The 22586-nt window shown below is 36.8% G+C and overlaps 2 protein-coding genes across 3 annotated transcripts; one reads left to right on the top strand and one right to left on the bottom strand.

The window, feature by feature from the left end:
- The first annotated feature begins 2673 nt into the window (after positions 1-2673).
- On the top strand, positions 2674-4891 carry LOC106623861 (dTDP-D-glucose 4,6-dehydratase). Its single transcript, XM_014243486.3, has 5 exons — positions 2674-2856; positions 3024-3197; positions 3358-3729; positions 3832-4100; positions 4172-4891. Exons 1-5 carry the CDS (start codon positions 2823-2825, stop codon positions 4439-4441), a joined length of 1119 nt encoding a protein of 372 aa, XP_014098961.1. The 5' UTR covers positions 2674-2822; the 3' UTR covers positions 4442-4891.
- Positions 4892-9622: 4731 nt separating this feature from the next.
- Positions 9623-22538, bottom strand: Gdh (glutamate dehydrogenase, mitochondrial). 2 transcript variants are annotated; one of them, XM_014243493.3, is made up of 7 exons: positions 21918-22538; positions 13331-13765; positions 13107-13264; positions 12883-13044; positions 12586-12790; positions 11196-11234; positions 9623-10603 (listed from the first exon to the last, which is right to left on the bottom strand). In XM_014243493.3, the coding sequence occupies exons 1-7, from the start codon at positions 22324-22326 to the stop codon at positions 10332-10334; spliced, it is 1680 nt and encodes a 559-aa protein (XP_014098968.1). In that variant the 5' UTR covers positions 22327-22538; the 3' UTR covers positions 9623-10331. The 2 variants fall into 2 exon arrangements, with proteins under 2 accessions (XP_014098968.1, XP_014098969.1); XM_014243494.3 differs by lacking the exon at positions 11196-11234 and having other exon boundaries at positions 21918-22534.
- Between the last annotated feature and the right edge of the window lie 48 nt (positions 22539-22586).

Below are 22586 nucleotides of genomic sequence, written 5' to 3'. Positions count from 1 at the left end.
ATAATTATAATGGGTACTTTCATATTTGTTTACATGCACACATTAAATTGGGACTTTTATTTAACAATCCAGTGATCGAACTCAAGAGTGAGTTATAAGTAGACGATTTATCGAGAAATCCATTATAATATTGTAATATATATCTTTATTTCTGATTCCATTATTTTATATTTATTGCTTTTCCTCACCACCTTTGAGGTTGCAATATAGGCGCGTTACCGATCTTTTTTGGGTGTTCGGTTTCCCAGGAGGCCTATATTCACCCATATAATATATACAGTTCTAAAACAATCTACTTTTTGTAACAAATATAACTCGAAAAGATATATACATAAAATTAGGACTTGAGAGTCGACTCTAATATCGAAAGTCGACTTTTCGCGCGCTGTTACCATCCCTAGCTTCGAGATATATAAGTTAAACAGTAGCTGGGAGAGGACACTGCCCTGCAGAACCTCCTGTTTAATTCTTCTCAGTTTGGAGTTTTGACATCGAAACAATACGGATGAATTCCGACCGCTCAGGTAGTTCATAGTCTCTCTCAATCCTGGAGGGAGCGTAGATTATTCGATGTCCTCAAGTAGCCTTGTGGGTTGACTGTGTCAAAAGCTTTTGACAAGCCCAAAGCTACGAGCATGGTCCTTTCGCAGAGTGGCTTTTGGTTTAGGCCATGAACTATCTGGGCGTTTATGTCGCTAAGTGCTGTGGTGGTGCTGTGAACTTTACGGAATGCTGGTGGTTTGCTAGACTCAGGTGGTGAGTGAATGACGGGAGTAACATGGCCTCAAGTGTTTTCACTACTGGTGAAAGGAGAGTTATCCGACGATAAGAATCCCCTTTGTTGGTGGGTTTCCCAGATTTGAGTAGTGAGACCACTCTTCTGATTTTCCACACATTGGGTATTTGAAGAGTGGTCATCGACAGCTTGATGACCTTGGTGAGATAGCGTACTCCCGTCGAGCCTAGATGTTTTAGCATTAACATGCTAATTCCGTCAGGGCCAATGGACGATTTTGCTTTGGCACTCTGAACATCCCTATCGGTGAAAGTAAGTGGTGCGCGGTCTTTTGGTATTTTGCGCCACCGTCGAGTAACACATCGTTTGATCTTGTCTGCCAAAGGGTGCAGTGTCAATTGCCGGCTAAACTAGCTCGCGCACTTCTTCGGGTTGGAGGAGGCATGGCCATCAAATTGAATTTCAACTCGGTCGTCATGTTTCCTCGGATTAGACAAGGCCTTGACAGTACTCCAAAGCTTACTTACACCGGTGAAGAGGTTGCAGGACTTCAAATGCTCTATCCTCACCTTGCGGAAATGACGCTGGCCAACGTGACGTCCATAGGAATGAGTAGTGCTGTGACGATGCTCTCAGTAAATTCTGTGAAACCGACCCAGTTAGCTTTGCTAAAGTTATCAAAGGTGCGGTTGTCCACAGAAATAAAGTCGGGAGGTTTCTCGATCGAGATAATTATGGGCAGATGATCTGATGCGAGAGTTAGCAAAGTTCGCCAGGTGCAGAATGCCGAATCGCCAATATGTTCCGCCAGCTCTATCCCCTTACGATCGTTTGACAGGCAGCAGCGCCACAGAACGCGGTGCGCGTTAAAGTCGCCTATCACCAAACGGTTTTCACCACGAAGTAGCGCACTTATGTTCGGGTGATATCCTGTTGGTCAACATGTAAATGGGGGGATGTATATATTAAAAATCTCGAGCATCGCCTGACCGGACAGCTATACCCTGACATTCAAGCGTAGTGTCCCTGCGGTCGATGTCAACATCGATTACAAGATATAGCGCGGTGTTCTGCAGTATGAAGGCTTGGCCTCCACCATTATCTCGCTCGTGATCCTTACGTAAAACGTTGAAACCTGCACAACTCGGAAGATTTGAGCGGCTGTTTAGCTTTGTTTCTTGGACCAAAGCTATCGATATGCGTTCCCGGCTCATTAATGCAACTATATCCTCGATCGTACTCTGGAGTCCGTTGCAGTTAAATTGTAGAAGTCGTGTTTGTCTCGGGTGTCTAGTGGTGATCCTGGGGGAAGGGAGGTACTATACGCATTTGCGGTTGTCGCACTGTGGTGGTTAGACTGGGAGTCATGCTGCCTGTGTGAGCTCCTTAAGGACGTGGACGTCCTTTCTTGGCCACTGACAGTGCAGTGCGCGAACATGGTGCAGTTTGCACTGCCGTTGAGGCAGGTGTCGCAGTAGTGCATTTCCAGCATGGGGCCACGTAACTTGTGATCCACTCCCTATGTGTCTTAAGATAGATCCATCCATTGCATGTATTACACTTAACCGAGGTGGAGTTTGGAGAGCCTTTTAGCGCAAATGCAGCAGAAGAGTTCCTCGAGGCCCGGGTTTTACTCGATGCCAGCACAGGTCAGGAGGTTACGGAGCAACCCAGCTGCTAGGTGTTGCTCTGAGGACGACAAACTTAAATTAAAACTCACCGATCCGAACAGGGTTAGATCGCCGAATTAACAGCCCTTGGACGCATAAAATCCGGGTCAATTCCGGTAACGTAGAACAGCTGTTGTGGGAATTGTTGACTTTTATTGTAAATACTGATAAAAAATATTTTCTACCAATACTTTCTGCTTACCAACCATCGAACCAAAACGGTAACATTATTACTTAATATCATTTTACGGATTTTAGTATGGCAACGTTGTTTATCACTTGTTCGGTTCTATCGTGCTGTTGATTTCAAAACTTTTGTTCTGCGATTTGCATATTTTCCATTGATGAACAATTTCGCGTTAACCAACTTGTCCTATCCATTGACTTCTTATATATTAAAATATTGCTAGATAATAATGGAAAACAAACCATCGGTGCTGATATTGGGAGGTAAGTAAATCTTATATATATTAATTTAGTAGTTTTTCTGGTTGGTCTTTATGCTTACCTTAATTTTGGCACAGAACTAAATTAGTGATCATAAACTACTCAGATATTAGCCTTTTGTTTTATATTGATATCTTCTTGTATCGCTACGGCCTTCTAAATATATATAGGGTGTGGATTCATTGGCCGTAATATGGTTACTTATTTGATAGAGAATGATTTGACTCAGGAAATCCGTGTAGTGGATAAAACGCCACCACAAATGGCCTGGCTGAACGACCGACATAATCAATCTTTTGATAACAAAAAAGTGGAATTTTGCAGCGCTAATCTCATAAATGCCGGTTAGTATACAATACATATATTTGCATATTGCTGTGAGTCATACATAAATACGTACGAACAACCCACACAAATTGCATTCTTCGCTCGTCTTTCTTTCAATGAGTTTGTATATTTTTTTGTTACAAGTTGCTAACTTTACTGTATGTATATTCTCCACAGAGTCTTGTAAAAATGCGTTCACCCCCCACCCTATTACAGGGCGTACGTGGGATCTGGTTTTCAACTGTGCAGCAGAGACACGTCCAAATCAAACAGAAGCTGTTTATAAGGAAGGAATACTTAAATTAAGTATGAATTGTGCCAATGAAGCAGCGAACATAAAAGTGAAGCGATTTATTGAGCTAAGTTCCGGTTGCGTTAACAGTTCGGAAAAGGTGCCACAAAAAGAAGATTGTAAGCATGAGCCGTGGACTTCTTTGGCTAAACAAAAGCTGAAGGTCGAGCGTGAGCTTGAAACACTAACTAATGTGTTGGATTATACGGTTGTAAGACTGCCTATCGTTTACGGATTAGGAGATAAGCGCTACTTATGTGAGTATAGTTATAAAATTTTCGATAACAGTTTCCGACACATACACCCATACTCGTCAAACAAATTTTTTATCATACGTTGCTGTTTTTAATTTACTGCAGTGCCTCGCGTTATTGTGGCTGCAATATACAAGTATTTGAATGAGTGTATGAAGTTGTTATGGAATGAGTCTATGCGACTTAATACTGTGCATGTTGATGATGTTTGTGCGGCGATGTGGTTTTTAGCACTTAACCCAGCCGCAGCAGGTGAAATATACAATATCGTCGATGACGCTGATTCCACCCAAGGAACAATAAGCGACATATTATCGGATGTATTTTCAATAAATGTTGATTACTTTGGCGTGGTTATGTCGAATTTGACAAAGGTACGTAAATTTTCTCATTTTCCACAATGTTTTATACCTTTAAGAAACCGTTTTCTTTTAAATATCTACAGTTAAGCCTCTCGGATACAGTGAGTGATGTAAATGATAAACACATGACGCCATGGGCGGAGATTTGTCAAAAGAATGAAATCAACAATACACCGTTAACGCCATATTTAGACGAAGAGCAGTTGTATCACAAACACTTATATTTAGATAATACAAAATTAAAGACTGCAGGATATCAGTTGAAGGTGCCTAAGTTAACGCGTGGTCATGTAATACAGATCATTGAAGACTATATAAAACAAAAACTATTTCCAAAATCTCTAATGGTTTGAAATTCGCCTCCACTAATTTGGTACTTAATTGAGTAACTTAAAAAAGATTAGTGAACTAAATTAATTAAAATACTTTAAATATTTGAATACTCTATAAACTCAAGTCATTGGATATTAATAAGAGTTATTCAAAGCTGATATTTAAAGTAACAATTAAAGACATTATAAGACCTAAGTTCTTTTTGTACACATTTATTGTACTACGCCGATATAATCTAAAGTGTACTTATAGTATTACTGTAAAGTAAGATTTTAAAATAGAAGACTAAAACGAATTTTAATGTTTTACGTATCTATGTATTCGTATCTACTCACATAATTATTGTATCGACATTTTTTATACATATAAATGATATTTTACAATAAGCAATAATGCTTTGTCATATTTTGTGCCAAGATGAAATAAAAATGAAAACTTAATAAAAACTTGTAAATTATAATGGAAACATATTAACAAATCAAAAAAACTATCGGAAAAGTGTGTTTAAGTAAAACATAAATATTCTCGTATATAGTTGTTTATGCCAGGAAACTATTTGAACTTCTTCCAACTAAAACTAACTCTGAAACAAGAAAAATCGTTAATTTTGGTTGCACCGAAGCTACAATACTCTTCACAGGTGCATTTCTCATAGCATCAAAGGGTGTAAAGAGATCTTTATCTTGACTTTGATTGTTCAGTTATGCTGTAGTAGTCTGATCAGAAGAGATTGTACTGTTCCATGCCAAAAATTTCTGAACATACATACCTATATGTCTCATGAAATAAATATGGTTTCCATACAAGTACATGTGCTTGACGGTTACCTAGTCCCCGTTTGGGTGATAAATTCCAGATTCGTTGTCGTCGAGGTCATCTAACGGGAGGCCCAGGAAACGAGCTGTTTCGAAGGGGTCGGACCATAGGGAGAAGGGTGTTAGATGAGTGGGGTTTGTTGGGCATGCAAAGAGGTGGTTAGTGTCATGCGGAGACTCATTGCACGCAGGACATGTGTTTGGTATGTCGAGGTCTATTCTGGATAAGTAGGAGTTAAACCTGCTACAGTATCCAGAAAAAAATGGCGCGAGGGTGACTCTGGTTTCGCGAGGCAACTCGAGGTCTACGTCTGCTATGGGTGGTGGTTTGACTCGTATTACGCCATTCACTGAGAGGGAGTCTGTGAAGGTGTTGATGGCTCCACTGTGAATGGCGGTCAGTGCCTGTCTGAAGTTCGTTGCGTCCGAAGTCCGGTCGGCGTACTGTTTAATGTCGTCGACGTAATCAAGGAAAGACCTCTTGATGTTCCTAGGAGGCGGCTCCGCTACAGGCAGACGACTACAGGGGTGGTTTCTACGAAAACACCCCAGTAGCAACTGCTTGGAGAGGAGTTTGTTGTGTTCCTTAAACGGAAGCATACGGGCCTCACTATGTAGGTGTTCGATTCGAGACATCAAGAGGCATCCCGTGATAGTCCGGAGTACAGTGTTCTGACAGGTCTGAAGCTTCTTCTTCTGCGTGTCACTGCATCCAGGCGACCATATTGGGGCTGCGTAATTTAGGACCGGCCGGCCGATTGCCTTGTATGTTGCCAACAACGTTTCTTTGTCTTTCCCCAAGAGCTGCCGGCAAGCGACTTGAGGATTTTGTTGTCCAAAGTGACGCCTAAAATTTTAGGGTTATTGACTGTCGGAATTTTTGTGCCATCGACCCCTGTTTAATTTTCCTAAGTTTGGCATTTTGACCTCAAAACAGTACGGATGAATGCCGACCGCTCAGGTAGTTCATAGTCCACCGCTTCAGCCCTGGAGGGAGCGTTGATTGTTCAAGGTCCTCAAGTAGCGTTGTGTGATTGACTGTGTCAAAAGCTTTTGACAAGTCCAACGTTACGAGGATCGTCCTCTCGCAGGGTGGCTTCTGGCTCAGGCCATGAACTATCTGGGCCTTTATGACGCTAAGTGCTGTGGTGGTACTGTGCACTTTTCGGAAGCCATGCTGATGATCTGCTGGGTTCAGGTGGTGAGTGAATGATGGGAGTAACAAGGCCTCAAGTGTCTTCACTACTGGGAAAGGAGAATTATCGGGCGATAATACTCCCCTTTGTTGGCGGGTTTCCCAGGTTTTAGTAGTGGGACCACTCTTCCGACTTTCCACACATCGGGTATTTGAAGAGTGGATATCGACAGGTTGAGGACCTTGGTGAGATAGTTTACTCCCGTTGGGCCTAGGTGTTTTAGCATCAGCATGCTTATTCCGTCAGGGCCAATAGATTTAGACGATTTCGCCTTTTTGATGACACTCTGAGCCTCCTCATCGGTGAAAGTAAGTGGTGCGCAGTCTTTTGGCATTTTGCGCAGACGTTGGGTAACACGTCGTATGGCCTTGTCAGTCGAAGGGTGCAGTGTAAATTACCGGCTGAAATAGCTCGCGCACTTCTTCGGGTCCGAGGAGGCATGGCCATCGAATTGAATTTCAACCCGATCGTCATGCCTTCTCGGATTTGACAGGGCCTTGACAGTAGTCCGAAGCTTACTCACACCGGTGGAGAGGCTGCAGGACTTCAGGTGCTCTATCCATTTTGTCCGCTTATGATGATTTACCATTTGCCGAACCTCCAAATTGAGATCCCTTATTCGGGGATCACAGGGATCGGCATGGCGTAAGGTGTCGCGCTCGTTTGCTAGTACAGCTGCTTCGGCTGGGAAATTAGGGCGGAGTTCCGCGATTCTTCCAGCCGGTATGAAGCGAGCAGTAGCAGCAGCGATCACCTTGCGGAATTGACGCTCGCCAACGATGACGTCCGTAGGAATGGGTAGTGCGTTGAAGGTGCTCTCGGTAAATTCTGTGAAGCCGACCCAGCTTGCAGTGTTAAAGTTAACATAAGTGCGGTTGTCCTCAGAAATAAAGTCAGGAGGTTTCTCGATCGAGATAATTATGGGCAGATGGTCTGATGCAAGAGTTAGCATAGGTCGCCAGGTTATACTATTTATCAGACCACCGCTAGCGATGGTAATATCTGGCGAGCTATTACAGGTGCCCATAATACTGGTAGGGGCTTCGTCATTCATTGTGCAGAATGTCGAATCGTCTATCTGTTCCGCCAGCTCCATTCCCCTACGATCGTTTGACAGGCAGGAACGCCAAAGATCGTGATACGCGTTAAAGTCGCGTAGCACCAAACGGTTTTCACCACGAAGTAGCGCATCTATGTTCGGGTGATATCCTGTTGGGCAACCTGTAACTGGGGGATGTATATATTAAATATTTCGAGCTTGACATCGCCTGACCGGACAGCTATACCCTGACATTCTAGGGTAGTGTCCCTACGGTCGATGTCAACATCGATTAGACGATATTGCACGGTGTTGTGCCATATGAAGGCTAGGCCTCCACCATTATCTCGCTCGCGAACCTTACGTAAAACGTTGAAACCTGCACAACTCTCCACTCTCGTGTGGTGCGCAGACCAGAACACGACAGAAAGTGACACCAGCCAGTACAAGAATTGCACTTGACTTATGTGACATTCCGGCGTATTATGGTCTGACACACGGAACAGACTGTGCGAGGAACCAGGAGTTGCTGGGTGGTTCTCGCACGAGGATTGGAGCTGGATGAAGGTTGGGGGGGGAGGTTGGTCAGACTGGGAGTCATGCTATCTGTGTGAGCCCCTTAGGGCTGTGGAGGTCCTATCTTGGCCACTGACAGTGCAGTGCGCGATCATGGTGCAGTTTGCACAGCCGTTGAGGCAGGTGTCGCAGTAGTGCATTTCCAGCATGGGGCCACGTAACTTGTGATCCACTCCCTATGTGTCTTAAGATAGATCCATCCATTGCATGTATTACACTTAACCGAGGTGGAGTTTGGAGAGAGCCTTTTAGGGCAAATGCAGCAGAAGAGTTCCTCGAGGCCCGGGTTTTACTCGATGCCAGCACAGGTCAGGAGGTTACGGAACAACCCAGCTGCTAGGTGTTGCTCTAAGGACGACAAACTTAAATTAAAACTCACCGATCCGAACAGGGTTAGATCGCCGAATTAACAGCCCTTGGACGCATAAAATCCGGGTCAATTCCGGTATCGCAGAACCGGCTGTTGTGGGAATTGCATCATTGTGCTTGATCCATCAGGTTGTACGGCTATATCTTTTAATAATATATAGTAGGTGTCACGAATTCAGATATTATTGGTTTGATGTTCGAAACAGAAATTGTATTGGTTTTTGGTGTCACGGAAACCAATTTTATCGGTTTTCTTATCAGAAACAAAGCAAGAAGATAGTCGATTTAAAGTTTTAGTTAAGAAATTAATTTATTTTATTGTTACGAATTAACGGTGTCTACTTTACTATGGGGGAAAACAGAAGAATACAGCACAAAATGCCATAATTTTTGAGTGGAAAAGAATCCAGATATTTTAAGTGGATTTATAAAACCTAATTTAACACTATAACAAACGCATCTTCATTCAGGCGATAAAATAAAATAATAAATGTAAAGCAATCCAGTAAAAACAATGCAATCATACAAGTAAATGCGAGCTAGATTTTATTCCCTCGGACATCAAGTGGATTACTGTGATCTCTTAAAATCATTATTTTAATCTTTTCGTTGCTTTCGGTCTAGAATAAAATAAAAGATAAAATTGCGGAACTCATTGTAAACTTTATTTATTTATTTAAATTGTTTTGTCACATTAGCAAACAGCTGATTCGAATATTGGTTTTGCGTATGTTCGACAAAACGAAAATCCAATCAAATTCTGTGACACCAATGAAAACCAGAATTGGTTAGCAATTCTGACAACTAAGCAAATCTGTCTTGAATTCCACAACACCCCTGGGCATCTCAAAAACTGAGGGGCTAATTCGATTCAGCTCTTAATGTTGTTCATTGATATGTGTATGTATGTACATGTGTTTATCACAATAATCATTGAATCTATGTTATTACTGTTTGTTTAAAAGTTAGCTAAGCATTCCATCGAAAGTCGGGTCATCTTACCCGGGCGAACAGGATTTCTATTCGGCCAAGCAATTTCAACTCGGCGGCCTCCCTCTAAATTTATTTACCATAAGCATGTTCAGGGTGGCCTCTATATGTATATACTTGTATATTTACCCTTATGATAGATGGGTATTTCTTTTGGTCCATTTATGATATTTTTTAAGAGAAATTATTCTATTTGGTAAAATAATAACAACAAAATTTAAGATTTTTATTAATTATGTAGTTTTTCGGTATATTTTTAGAGTTTAAATGTTACCGTTATACAGCTCATAATTCTATATGCTTCATTCTCTTCTCTTTCTTTTTGTAAGTCAATTTACAATAAAATGCATTGCTTCACTTTTCAAAACTTAAAGTTAAATACAAACACAACACTATTTTAAAAACAGAAGATAACATGAATTATTATTAATACAGCGCCATTAGGTCGTTTTTTTTGTCGTGAAATAAATTACAGCAAGTACATTTACATCAAAACTGTATGTAACCTTGATTGAGTGTCGGCGCCAATATAACGCCGCATAGCCCCCAAAGTGGCATCAAAAATCTTTTGGGAAGCCACTTTTTTACACTTTTACATGAACGTGCGAATGTTGATTTACACTTAAGAAGATTGGCAGGATGTTGACATTACTTTACACATTTAACAAGTAATTCATACAGGGAAATGACTTGAACTGAAGATTCGATGTTCGCCGATTATAATCGCATTGAACAAATTGTTATTACAAATGCTAACGTTTTTCTTTACATTTTTCTTTTTCTGTGTTGGAGTGTGTTTGAGTGAGTTTAATATTTGTTTATTTTATAATATTTATTTTATAATTGAAGATGCGTCTTTGTTTTGCCGCTTGCACCATGCTTAATAATAATTAAGTGCTAACGCGTCGACTGAAATACGTAGCGCTTAGAAAGCCAAACCGGCGTCACGGTAGGTGGTGAAAATCTTCTCAATGGAATTCACATAAGCGGCGGTTCTCAAATCCAGACCCAAGTTGTATTTCATGGCGGTCTTCATGATGGCACGCGCCGAGCGCTCCATGGTGTAATCTAGACCGGAGTGTACGATGTCCTTCTCAGAGGCACCAGAGATGCGCTTCTGGAATGCTTCCGATGGAGTAACCGGAATACGGCCACCAACACGGCCGAAACGGCGCTCCAAAGATTCCTGTACGGATTCTGCATTGAAGAAGAGTGAAACGTTCAAAAATTAGCGTCGAAATATAGCTTTAGTGAGAAGTACAAACACTTGTTAAAGCACAAAAGCAAACAATAGGTATGAGGTATGTAAATTGAATAACTGATAGACTAAGGACTAGCGATAGTTAACCAAAAAGGTAGTTTCGTTTTATAAATGTACGTACGTATGTATCAATTCTCATAGCAAACTGAAGAAAGTGTGTAATCAATATTTTCAAATAAAGTGCGGGTAAAATATTAAATCTCTTTTTAGATCAAGCAATTCATGCAGGGGTTAAACTTGCATTTAGGTTCGGGCAAAGGAAAGCTGAAGTGTACTTATTTTTGTGAATCAAGCAATTTTATACATACAAGCAAATATGTATGTATATATGTACAATATGTAATTAAAATAAGCACAAACAATATTGATAATTTATCTACTTAGTCGACATAAGGAGTTGGTAAAATCGAAAGTTCGGCACACAACACTACTTGTTAACATACAACAAAAAAAAAATTGAAATAGTTTAGACAACAAATGAGTTCGAGATATGAGATGATGCAAAGAGTAAAAAAAGAAGAACTGTACCGTCTAAAACAAATCTTTCAATGGATTGTTGGACTGAGGCTAAATTCGTAATAGAAAAACGGAAAAAGAAAAACACAAATTACTTATTGGTGAAAATTTGAAAATTGTTTAAGAGTATTGTTTGGTAAAATGAGCTCATATTTAATATGTATTAACTGTGCTGAGAGTGGTATAAAATATAGTAAAGTTTATGTAGTGTAATAATAAGCAACGAAATTTAAGTTTTGAAAAGAGGAAACATATTAATCAATTAGAAAAGGAGTTTTAAATGTTTTTTGCCAAACTAGGAAAAAAAAAAGAATTTAATAAAAGCGAGAAAGCTAAATAATCAAATATTACAGTCGAACCTCGATAAATGAAATGTACACAGATGGCATTAATGAATTCCAAATTTAAATTACTACTTATTTATAAAACTAAAAACTGAAATATAGTATAATTATATTCTTTATAATATTTTGCTTTCGAATAAACTAATATAAGCTTTAGTAGCACACTTTGTATTTACCATACTAATATTTAAGGGGGAGTAGAACTTTTAAGTTCTTTTTCTTTTAAATGAATGCATATCTCTAGAATGTTGTGTCTAATTTGAAGTCCTAGAAAAATTGACGAAGATATGGCAATTTTGATACTGGTTTTATGAACGTTTGATATCAGATTTCAACATCTGAAAGCGATTTTTCCACAATTAACGTTTTCAAAAAGTGAAAATTTGAAAAACCTCCCCACCGATATCTCACCAAAGCGATTATCTAACGATATAATTTTGATGGTGCAGCACCGAATTATGAGATGCACCGCAATTCAATTACAGTATTTTTTAATATGTCTCCAAAAAATTTAACAGATTATATGTCTCCAAAAAATGAATAAATTTAAAAATAGAATTTAACATTAAATGTTTCATCAAAAGACAACAATTATAAAATAGGCCTTGTTTCACACGAACTAGCCTTACTCCTCCCTGAAGTAAGTCTTTAGCATAAAGTATCGAATTTCGACTGTAGTAAGTAAGCAACATATTTAAGTTACGTGTATATATATTATACTGATATTTGGTATGTCAATGAAATTTGGAGAGCATTAACACCTCATTAGAATAGTTCAAAAAATCATAGGTGAGTGCGCTCTGATTGAAAATAATAAAGAAAGAAATATATAACAACAATAGTTAAAATCATTCATTGATTTCAAATTAATGAAACAGTGCAAAATGCCAGTCATTACTGCAGAAGCATATTGAGCGCTGGCGTGGGTACGCTAGCATTATAAATAATGGTATGCTTTGCTCAGTATTTATTTTTTGGTAATGCAATGGCTTATAAATCAATTACAATGTTTATCAATTAAAAAAAGAAACTATGAGAAGCGGTCAAGTACTACTTACCCAAAAGGTGATAGTTGGATTCACGTTCATATTTGAATGTAAGACGACCGTATGAAACGTGGTTCAAGTTTTTCAGCCATTCAAAGAATGAGACGGTTACACCACCAGCGTTAATGTACAAATCGGGAATAACCAAAATATTGCGTTCGATCAAAATTTTATCGGCAGCTGGGGTGGTCGGGCCGTTGGCGGCCTCGGCAATGATCTGTAAGTATGTACAAGACAATTATGAGGAACAAACTAATTCAAACACAGTAAGTTTTCCTATATTGTCTTCAGCTAGAACTCGTTACTTACCTTAGCCTGGATTTTGTGAGCGTTTTCGCTGGTGATGACCTTCTCAACGGCAGCTGGCACAAATATGTCGCATGGTTCGAACATCAAGTTCTCACCTTCGTAGGGCTTAGCGCCGGGAAAACCGACAATGGTGCCGTGTTCATTTTTGTAGTCTTCCAATTCCTATAAAATATTTATAAGGATACATTTATTTCAATAAAAAAGGATATATAGTTTTTACGAACCTTGGGGTCAATACCCTCTGAATTGTAGATGGATCCATCGTGTTCAACGATACCGACGCAGGTGGCGCCAGCACGTGTCAAATAACGGCAAGTATGTAGACCGACATTACCGAAACCTTGAACGATGAATGTCTTGCCGCCCCAACCGGGAGTAGTGCCTGCGTAACAGAAATAAATACGCATTGTAATATAGCTAACTTAACGCGTCTAAAGTCATTTCATACCAATCATGCTCATGTAGTTAGCCTCATTGATGAAGTTTTCGAGACCGTGGAAAACACCACGACCAGTCGCAGATACACGTCCATGGATACCGCCCTGGTTGATGGGCTTTCCAGTTACACAAGCATGTGCATTAATATCCAAATGTCCAATGGTTTTGGCGTAGGTGTCGGCAATCCAAGACATTTCACGTTCTCCTGTACCCATATCGGGAGCTGGCACATCGACACCGGGTCCAATGAAGCCTTTCTTGGCCAACTCAAGCGTGAAACGGCGGGTAATCTTCTCCAATTCGTGTTCGGAGTACTCCTTTGGGTTGATCTTGAGACCAGCCTTGGCGCCACCGAATGGTACATCAACGCAGGCGCACTTGAATGTCATAAGAGCAGACAAGGCTTTGACTTCATCACGTGAAACATCCAAAGAGAAACGAATACCTGAAAAAAAAAAACAATATTAAATCACAATCATTAAGGATCTAATGCATTTGTAATCATTTAGAATAAAAAGAAAAGTGAAATCAAGTGCAATTATTTACAGATGCTTATCTCATTTGAAGTAATAAAAATAACTTCTAATCCTACAAAACTGCGTAACTTGGTTATATGAACATTAAAAATGTTAAAATTACTGTAGGTATGTGTGGTGATTTTGTTAAAACTTTGAATTTAGTATCATGCAATTTTATTGGATCTTATTAATCATACGGTTAAAAATAAATAATACATAAGTACAACATGCAAAAATAATTCGCAAAACCGTGAGCTAAATGTAACACATACGCCCTGTTGGATGACGGCCAAACATTGCCTTAATATTTACACCTCGAGAACAGTCAGTTGGTCATATGTATACATGAATCAAGAAGAAAGGGAATTCAAGGCTTTTGTGACGACATCGAATTTCTATTCAATCAATTGAAAGCATTTCGCAGGTGTTAGGAGCCTGATGCAAGATCTAGCGTACAGCCAAATGACCCCTGCAAGCAACAGACGGTAGAAAACACCAAAAATATCTGTTCTATTTCGGTGCTTCAGAAAAGTTTATATTGTATTTTGGATCTACTAAACTTGACAACAAGCTAATTTTTTAAAACGAGACTGAAGTTTACACTTTATGCCAGAAACAGTACACCGAGAAGAAATTGAAATTATAACAGTTTTCATTGGTTTTTTCACTACTCTGTTGAGGTGGCCTTACGAAAAAATTTTCTATGCTTAATAAATTTTATAACATAAATATAATTTGTGCTTTAATTAATTATTTGAAGTTGTATGTTGGACAATTTTGGCTCCCGGAAAATAAATTTAATTCAAATACCCTATAAAATATATATGGTATATATAAATTATCAGCACGATGAGCTGAGTCGTTTTAGCCATGTCCGTCTGTCTGTCTGTATATACGTGAACAAGAATCTCAATTTTGGAGATATCGATATGAAATTTTGCGAACGTTCTTTTCTCTTTAAGAAGACTACAGCATATACTTAGCTGCCACATATACTGAACGATCAAATGTCTTTGTAAGGAAAACTTTTTTAATTGCAGAGATATTTTCAGAAAATTTAGTACGGATTAATATCGAAGGAAACGGTACAATCTCCTAAGATAGGCTACATAGCATATAGCTGCTATACAAACTGATCGATCAAAATTCAGTCCTTGCATGGAAAACTTTGTATTTGACAAGATATTGTCATGGAAAGCAACGGTACAATCTCCGAGCAAATTATTACCGTCGGACCATATACAATATCTGCCATAGAAACTGATCGATCAAAATCAAGTTATTTTATGGAAACTATTTTAATTGGGAATATATGTATTACAGCTGTTATCACAAATACTACAATTGAATTGAGTTGTTATGGAAAACATGATAAACGTTTGTAATATCATTAATATTGTAATCTATGTATCATTACATTAAGATATATAAAACATATTTTGATCCAGTTATTTTATTTTCCATATAGTAATATAGCATTTTTCTATAATATCTAGGTCTGCTTAATACTTAAATCCGACGAAACAAACAATGTGCATACATATGTATGTATACAATATTTCTTAATTTTCTGTGCCTTTTTTGCAAACAAAAAGAAGCAAAGCAAACAGAAGCTACGCACTAATAAATAAGAATACGAAAAACGCAAAAGATGGATTGAGGGAAAATAAATAAAATTGGCAAAAATACTAATAAGGCAAAATAAAAAGTTTACTGTGGGTGTCCTTTGCTGTTTTGTGATAATTTATTATATATACATTCATATATACATACGTGTGAACATAGTGTAAACGTATTTTCTATATATGCGAAAAAACAACAAAAGTAAATATTATTCGAAAACTAAATGAGTAGTATGATCAAAACAACACTTTTTAACACATACGAGTTGTTCTAAAATCAAAACAAATAACAAATTTTAAAAGTAAATTCCATTTAGCAGAAACCAAAACAGTTTAAAAATAGGTAATACGAACAACATAGCGACTGTTGACGATTATTTGGCATGATCTGAGATCGTTGTTGCCAGGGACATACTTAAACGTGAATATTATCAGTGCAAATAGAAATATACAAATTTAATATACGAAAACTAAGATGTTGGTGAGGGGCTCGTTTTTCGTGCATTGTGGGAGGCATGTACGTGCCATACGTTTCAAGAGATCACCCAATGCTAGCACGGCATAATGTGTTATCAATACATATGTATATGTACATACTTATATGCGTATACATTTCTATTTTTGCCAACATTCGTTTCTAATGTTTAATAGACAAAAATGCCGGGTAAATATCAAGAGCTCTTCCTGGTGTGCGATGTACAGTTGTGTGTCTCAACTATTTGTCGTAAAAAGCGTGCATACATGTGTCATTAGTTGTTTTGTTTAATTTGAAAGAGAACAACAGGTTTGGTCATCAGGTGATTGCGAATAAGCGAACTTAGATTTTTTAAAGATTTTTTGTGAACTGAATAACAAAGCAAAAGTACTTACATATGTATCATATATGCACATACAGTTTTATTTACTTGTTTGTAGATTTGTGTACAAAATCGAAACTGTTAGATTTTAAGGTTAATTACGTGGCGCGAACGTAAAATGTTTATATAGCGAGCACCTATTATAAATATATATGTATGAATGCTTATTGTTGCTGACGCTTTTACGAAATTGCTAACTATTCATACCAGAAAATCAGACTACACATGCGGGCTGTTGGCATCGTGACATCTCATAAGAGAACAAATAGACAAAAAAAAAAACCTGATGACATAGCTAAGTCTCGTGTCTTAAGTAAGACCGGTTTCAAATTTATAAGCAGTTCAATAAAAAACTTGCTTTCAATATATTTCTTTTCTAATATAGAAGATATAAACGATTGTGTATGCCTAATACATAAATGTAACCGCTTGTAACTGTTAAGGACATTTTACAAAAGCTTAAAGATACACTAGTTTTGACATTTTCAGATTAAGTATTTCCTGTACTCGTATGAATGAATATTAAACTAAAGTACTAAATATTTTGACTCTCAGACAAAAACCGAGCTAGACTACAATTTTGAGTTTAATTGTTTTTGTACACTTTTCAAGTTTAAAATAGTAGCACACAATTAAGATTTTTAACATAATTTTGATTTGAATGTCAATAAAAAGGGCTTATGTATGTATTTTAGAAATATGGCTACCGATATAATATACCTTACGGTAAAAAAATAAAAGGTTTTCCTAAAACTTAACCACTTTACACTTTTATATATACAATGTACACGTAATACATTCAAGTGAGAATGAAAGCGAAACCTAAAAAACAAGAACAAAACGTTGCACCGCAGCTAAAATACCCTTCACAAATAAAAAAGTTCACATACACGAACTCCAACAATTTATTCAGACATTGTCATGTCATATTTCGTGTAAATATTTAGACAAATAACAAGGGTTTCTATGCAAGAACGTGATTTTGATCGTTTAGTTCGCATGGGAGCTATAAGTATGCTATAGTAGTCACATATCGACCGTTCCGATAAAGGAGCAGCTGCTTGGGGAGAAGAGGACGTGTTTAGATCGATAGCTCAAAAACTGAGAGACTAGTTTACGTATATACAGACCAGATAGACGGACATGGCTAAATCGACTCAGCTTGTCACGCTGATCATTTACATATATATTTTATAGGTCCTCCGACGTTTCCTTCTGTGTGTTACAAACTTTGTGGCAAACTTAATATACCCTGTTTAGGGTATAAAAAGAAAAATCGAAAGTATTTGTTCTCAATTTTACTATTGCCTTAAACAAAATTGTTTTAAACATACATACACATATATATGTAAATATGTATACTCAAATTAGAACTCAAGTTCGTTTGACTAGATGTAACAATTGACAGTGTTATCATTGGCACATTCTGAATGCATGTTTCATTTGTGCATATGATTGTATATAGTACCAAAAGAAGGCGTATCATACAATTCCCACACTAGCTTGTTCTACGTTACGTAATTTTATCCGGCCTAGAGCTGTTATTTCGGCTATCTAACCCTGTTTGGATTGGTTAGTTGTACAGGTCATACCACGACAAAGTAAAAACGTACTTAATAACAAATTAGTAGCCATCAGGCTCTTTTAGTATTATTCGCTTTATATAGCAGAATATGATACTTCCATTTGCATTGAAAATATTTTAAATAAACGATGATGACATAAGCGTTTTGTGAGGACAACGTGAAAACTGACACCCGCCATCCTCATGTTTCTACTACTTGTTGATTGCTATTTTGTTTCCAGTAAGCGGCGACAATTTGCAACACGCTCAATTTAAATTTATTTGTATACTTTTACATACATATGTATATCGTATATACTTTTGAGTTTCAATTTTTGTCATAGTAAATGAAATATTGAGAATAAATTAATGGCATTAGACGAGTTGTTCAACTAAAATCTGCACACTAATTGAAATGTTCCAATAGTGGATATATAAACACTTTCGAAGATAATTTAAATAAATTTAAACTAATGAATAAACAAATTCGCCCCTTTTAGTTAATGAGCAATCCTATTTACTTTTATTATTATTTATAAAAATTTATTCTCGTAATAAAAAGTAAATATTTAATTTTTAATCAGAATAAAAAAATAATTAGTGTCATATAAAAAACGTTTGTGTTCGAAATAAAAACATAAAATTTTTGCACTCATAAGCTTAATATTTAATAATATGAAACTAATTGCTATTTTATTAACTAATTTAATGCTAAAGTCGACTTTTATCTTAACGGCATTACGACTGTTTGCTTATAGAAACAATTAAATACCTAATTGCCGTATAAAAAGCGTATAAAAATGAGCGTCTATAAAATTGCAAATTACTCATACACAAACGTAAAGTTACTCAATCGATTATCTATATGTATGTATATAAAAAAGTTACGAGTCACGTTTTGTTTGTTTGAACCCACTTAAAATATAGAATATTTCATATCTCAATTATGTTAAAAGTCATAGCAATCCGTAATTTAAAAAATATATGTGTATATTCCTAACTACGTATATTTTATGCATGTGCAAAACTAAAAAAAAAAAATTATAATAATCCACGCCCTACCTTGAAGGATCTATAGATTTACAAAATACCTTAAAAATTAAAACAAAAATATATAAAAAACGTTAACTTCGGTTGCACCGAAGATATGTATAACACACACTTCACATATACAAAAGATTTCTTGCAAGAACTTTGATCGGCAAGTTTGCATGGCAGCTATATGCTATAGTGATCCGATCTGAATCATTTCTTCGGAGATCGCACCATAGCCTTAGGCAATAATCCATGCCAAATTTCGTGATGAAATCTCATCAAATCAAAAAGCTTTTCATACAAACACGGCGGTTCCGACAATAGGTAGCTTCTTGGTGAGAAAAGGACGGCTGCAAATTTTCAGATCGATATCGCAAAACCTGAGGGACTAGTTCGCATATATACAGACAGACGGACGGACAGGCGGACATGGCTAAGTTGATTCAGCTTATCACGCTGATCATTTATATATGGTATATACTTAATAGCGTCTCTGAAGTTTCACTCTGGGTGTTACAAACATCGTTGCAAACTTAATATACCTTGTTCATAGTATAAACATGCAAAGATATATAAAAACTAAATCTTATTCCACGACAGTGGTTTCAAGATGCCTTAAAATTAGAAAAAATGGCGAAATATTTTAATGGACGAATTTAAAATGGAACTTTTTAATTAGAAATGTTGAGAGAAATAAGATCTAATCCTCAAAACTACTCTAGTGTGTTTCAGTATCAGCTATAACGGAGAAGGATGCAATACCTTAAGTAATGGTTTAACGCTGCTAGCCTTATATTTTTATACCCTGAATAGGGTATATTAAGTTTGCCACGAAGTTTGTAACATCCAGAAGGAAACGTCGGAGACCCTATAAAATACATACATAAATGATCAGCATGATGAGCTAAGTTGATTTAGCCATGTCCGTCTGTCTGTCTGTCCGTCTGTCTGTCTGTATATATGCGAACTAGTCCCTCAGGTTTTACGATATCGATCTGAAATTTTGCACCTGTCCTTTTCTAACAAAAGACGAAACAAGTGCTTTTTATTAAAAAGTTTTTAATAGACTGTACAAAAAACTCATGTTATCGACAAAAGAAATTTGTTATTCAAGTGCCTCGTTATCAAAGACGTTCATATCTGCCAAAAAAGGGGCTTGGCAACAGTTTCACAGATGTCAGCTGTAAAGGAAATTAGATTACGTAGTGGACTCTGCAGCGTAAGTAAGCTGAAAATCGCATGATCCCAAAAAAAAAAAAAAAATTACAGCGCACGTTTATGTGTATGTATTTACATACATACCTTAATCATAAACAAATTTTTAAATATTTTTTTTTTTAAGATAACGAATAATCGAATAAATATTACGCTTAGCGACCGAATCTTCCTACCAAAGGGAGTACATGAAAGTGGGCTAGTTCTGCTTGTTTTTTTCGATTTTTGAATAATTTGTTTACTTATTGTGAAATTATGATACTTTTTTAAAATTATTTGCATATACATTACACGTACTTCTTTATGGTACAGCATACTTATGACCCCGTCAATTTCTAAGTGATTTGACATAAGCACCCAACAAGAAAGCTATATTATAAACATATATTTTAGGTTGATTAAAAATCATTTTTGTTAGGTATTTATGGATTATTCATCACAATACTGATGCCAATTGGCATTCTTAGGTTATATGTATTTGTTAGTAGTTTTAAAATATGGATATGTAACAATAAAGAATATGTGATAGAACACCAAACAATCACAGCTTCTTTATTTTAATTAATTATTAATAAGAAAAAACTACCAAAAATTGTTATATGAGATGAGAGATATTTTATATGATATTTATATTTTTTTATATTTATGCGAAAAGTTATTCGGAATATTTTAATTACAATGACGTGGTAGTCGTATGATGGCAAATTACTGCTGGTGTTTTAAAAGAGATTTTGAACTGGAAATTTATAAAAAAAACTCTGTTTACTTCGAGGTATCCTTATTTTTCAAAACAAAACCTACATTATAAATACAACTGTTAATTAGTTTTTTTAATGTTCTATGATTTTTGCATTGTAAAATAGAAATAACAATTTAAAAACAAACGAGAGTAAATCTTTTAAAATAGTTAGTATTTTCATGAATTGTGGGCACATATATGTATATCCAAAATCGAACAAATGTATATTTAGGGCAACTAAACCACTGTAGACAATTGTTATATTTATAAATAACATTTTTTATTTATAAGTGTTTTACTTGTTTTACGAAAATATTATTAACGATTCCATAGTTTTAAACATACTACGATCAATCATTTACAGATAAACATAATTTTAGTTAGTATGATTTACAAATAAGTTGGTGTGCCTGTTCGACGATTAGTTTTTATTTTGTCATTAATTTGGGGTTTTCTAAAATTCTTACAAATATGAGCGACAAATTGAAAAAATCCAAAATGTATTAACAGTGTTATTATAATAGTTGTGCTGTCAAGGCCAAACCAATGGCTTGAAAATTAATGCGAATTAAGATGGTATGGCCTGCAATATTATGCAATGTCATTAGAGTATCGACCGTAGCACATACATACATATGTATGCACGTAGACCCAAATGCAATGTAAACAAAGTAGAACATGTAAGTACATATGTATATAGTTTGGTAAATGAATACACATTATGCATTGAAAAAGTACAATTCATTTCAAGGAAAATGCTGCTTTGTAATATTCTGTAACCACGGAGGTGTAAAAATTGGTAGTTCTCTTTATTGCAATCTATGTACATATATGCATGCGAAATATTTCTTTTCCTTTTGGCCTCAAAGGTTGTTACATAAGAATACAGTGGAATATGTGAACAAATGTCTGGACTTTCTTATTTAATTGTATTAAATATCGTATATTATATTTTAGATAGCAACACAATAGCACACGAAAGAATACGAACCATTTGCCTTTTACATATATGCTTTACTTAGGTCTAAGTTAGTGTATTTCACTTACCGCCCTTGGTTGGGACTCGATGGGTACTGTGTTGAGCACGGTAGCCGGTAATTAATTCGTATTCACCAGAGTCGCGACGCAGTGGGAAGGCAATTTCGATGATATGATCACATGGTTGCATAAGCATCAAAATACCCTTGACCCTATTTTTCTTTTCCTCCAGTGACAGTTTTCCCTTCATGTCATCAATAAGGCGGTTTTCGGCAATTTGACAACCACGGTGGAAGAAGTACTCCACCATGTCGAAGAAACGTGGATCCTTGGCAGTGGGCACATCCTTCAAGCGTTCGGGGATTTGGTACTCGGCATAACCGCGATTCTGTAATGCTGTTGGCAAAGCCTTGACCAAGGTAGCCACTTCCTGCTGACGGGCAGCAGCTTGACGTGCTAAATTTTTCAATTGATACATTATCTCGTGTTAGTTGGATGTAGACACACAGCCAATCGTACTCAATAATCCAAAAATACTGCTTCTAGTTTTACTAGTTAGACCTGCACAACCGTTTGCTAACCGACCCTGCAACAAACTGATCGAAATAAAGTTGCGTCGCCAAATTTACTTTTCTTTTCGGCTGATTTAAATTCTTCGGTTTATTCGCCTGGCTTTTGCTTTGTTTTATTGACAATTGGGGGAATAGATAACAAAGGTGTTGAGAATATACGAACGCG

Source organism: Bactrocera oleae, chromosome 2 (assembly GCF_042242935.1).
Source record: "Bactrocera oleae isolate idBacOlea1 chromosome 2, idBacOlea1, whole genome shotgun sequence".
NCBI lineage: Eukaryota > Metazoa > Arthropoda > Insecta > Diptera > Tephritidae > Bactrocera > Bactrocera oleae.
Note: the sequence above shows the minus strand (reverse complement) of the source record. Positions and strands in the feature narration are given on the sequence as shown.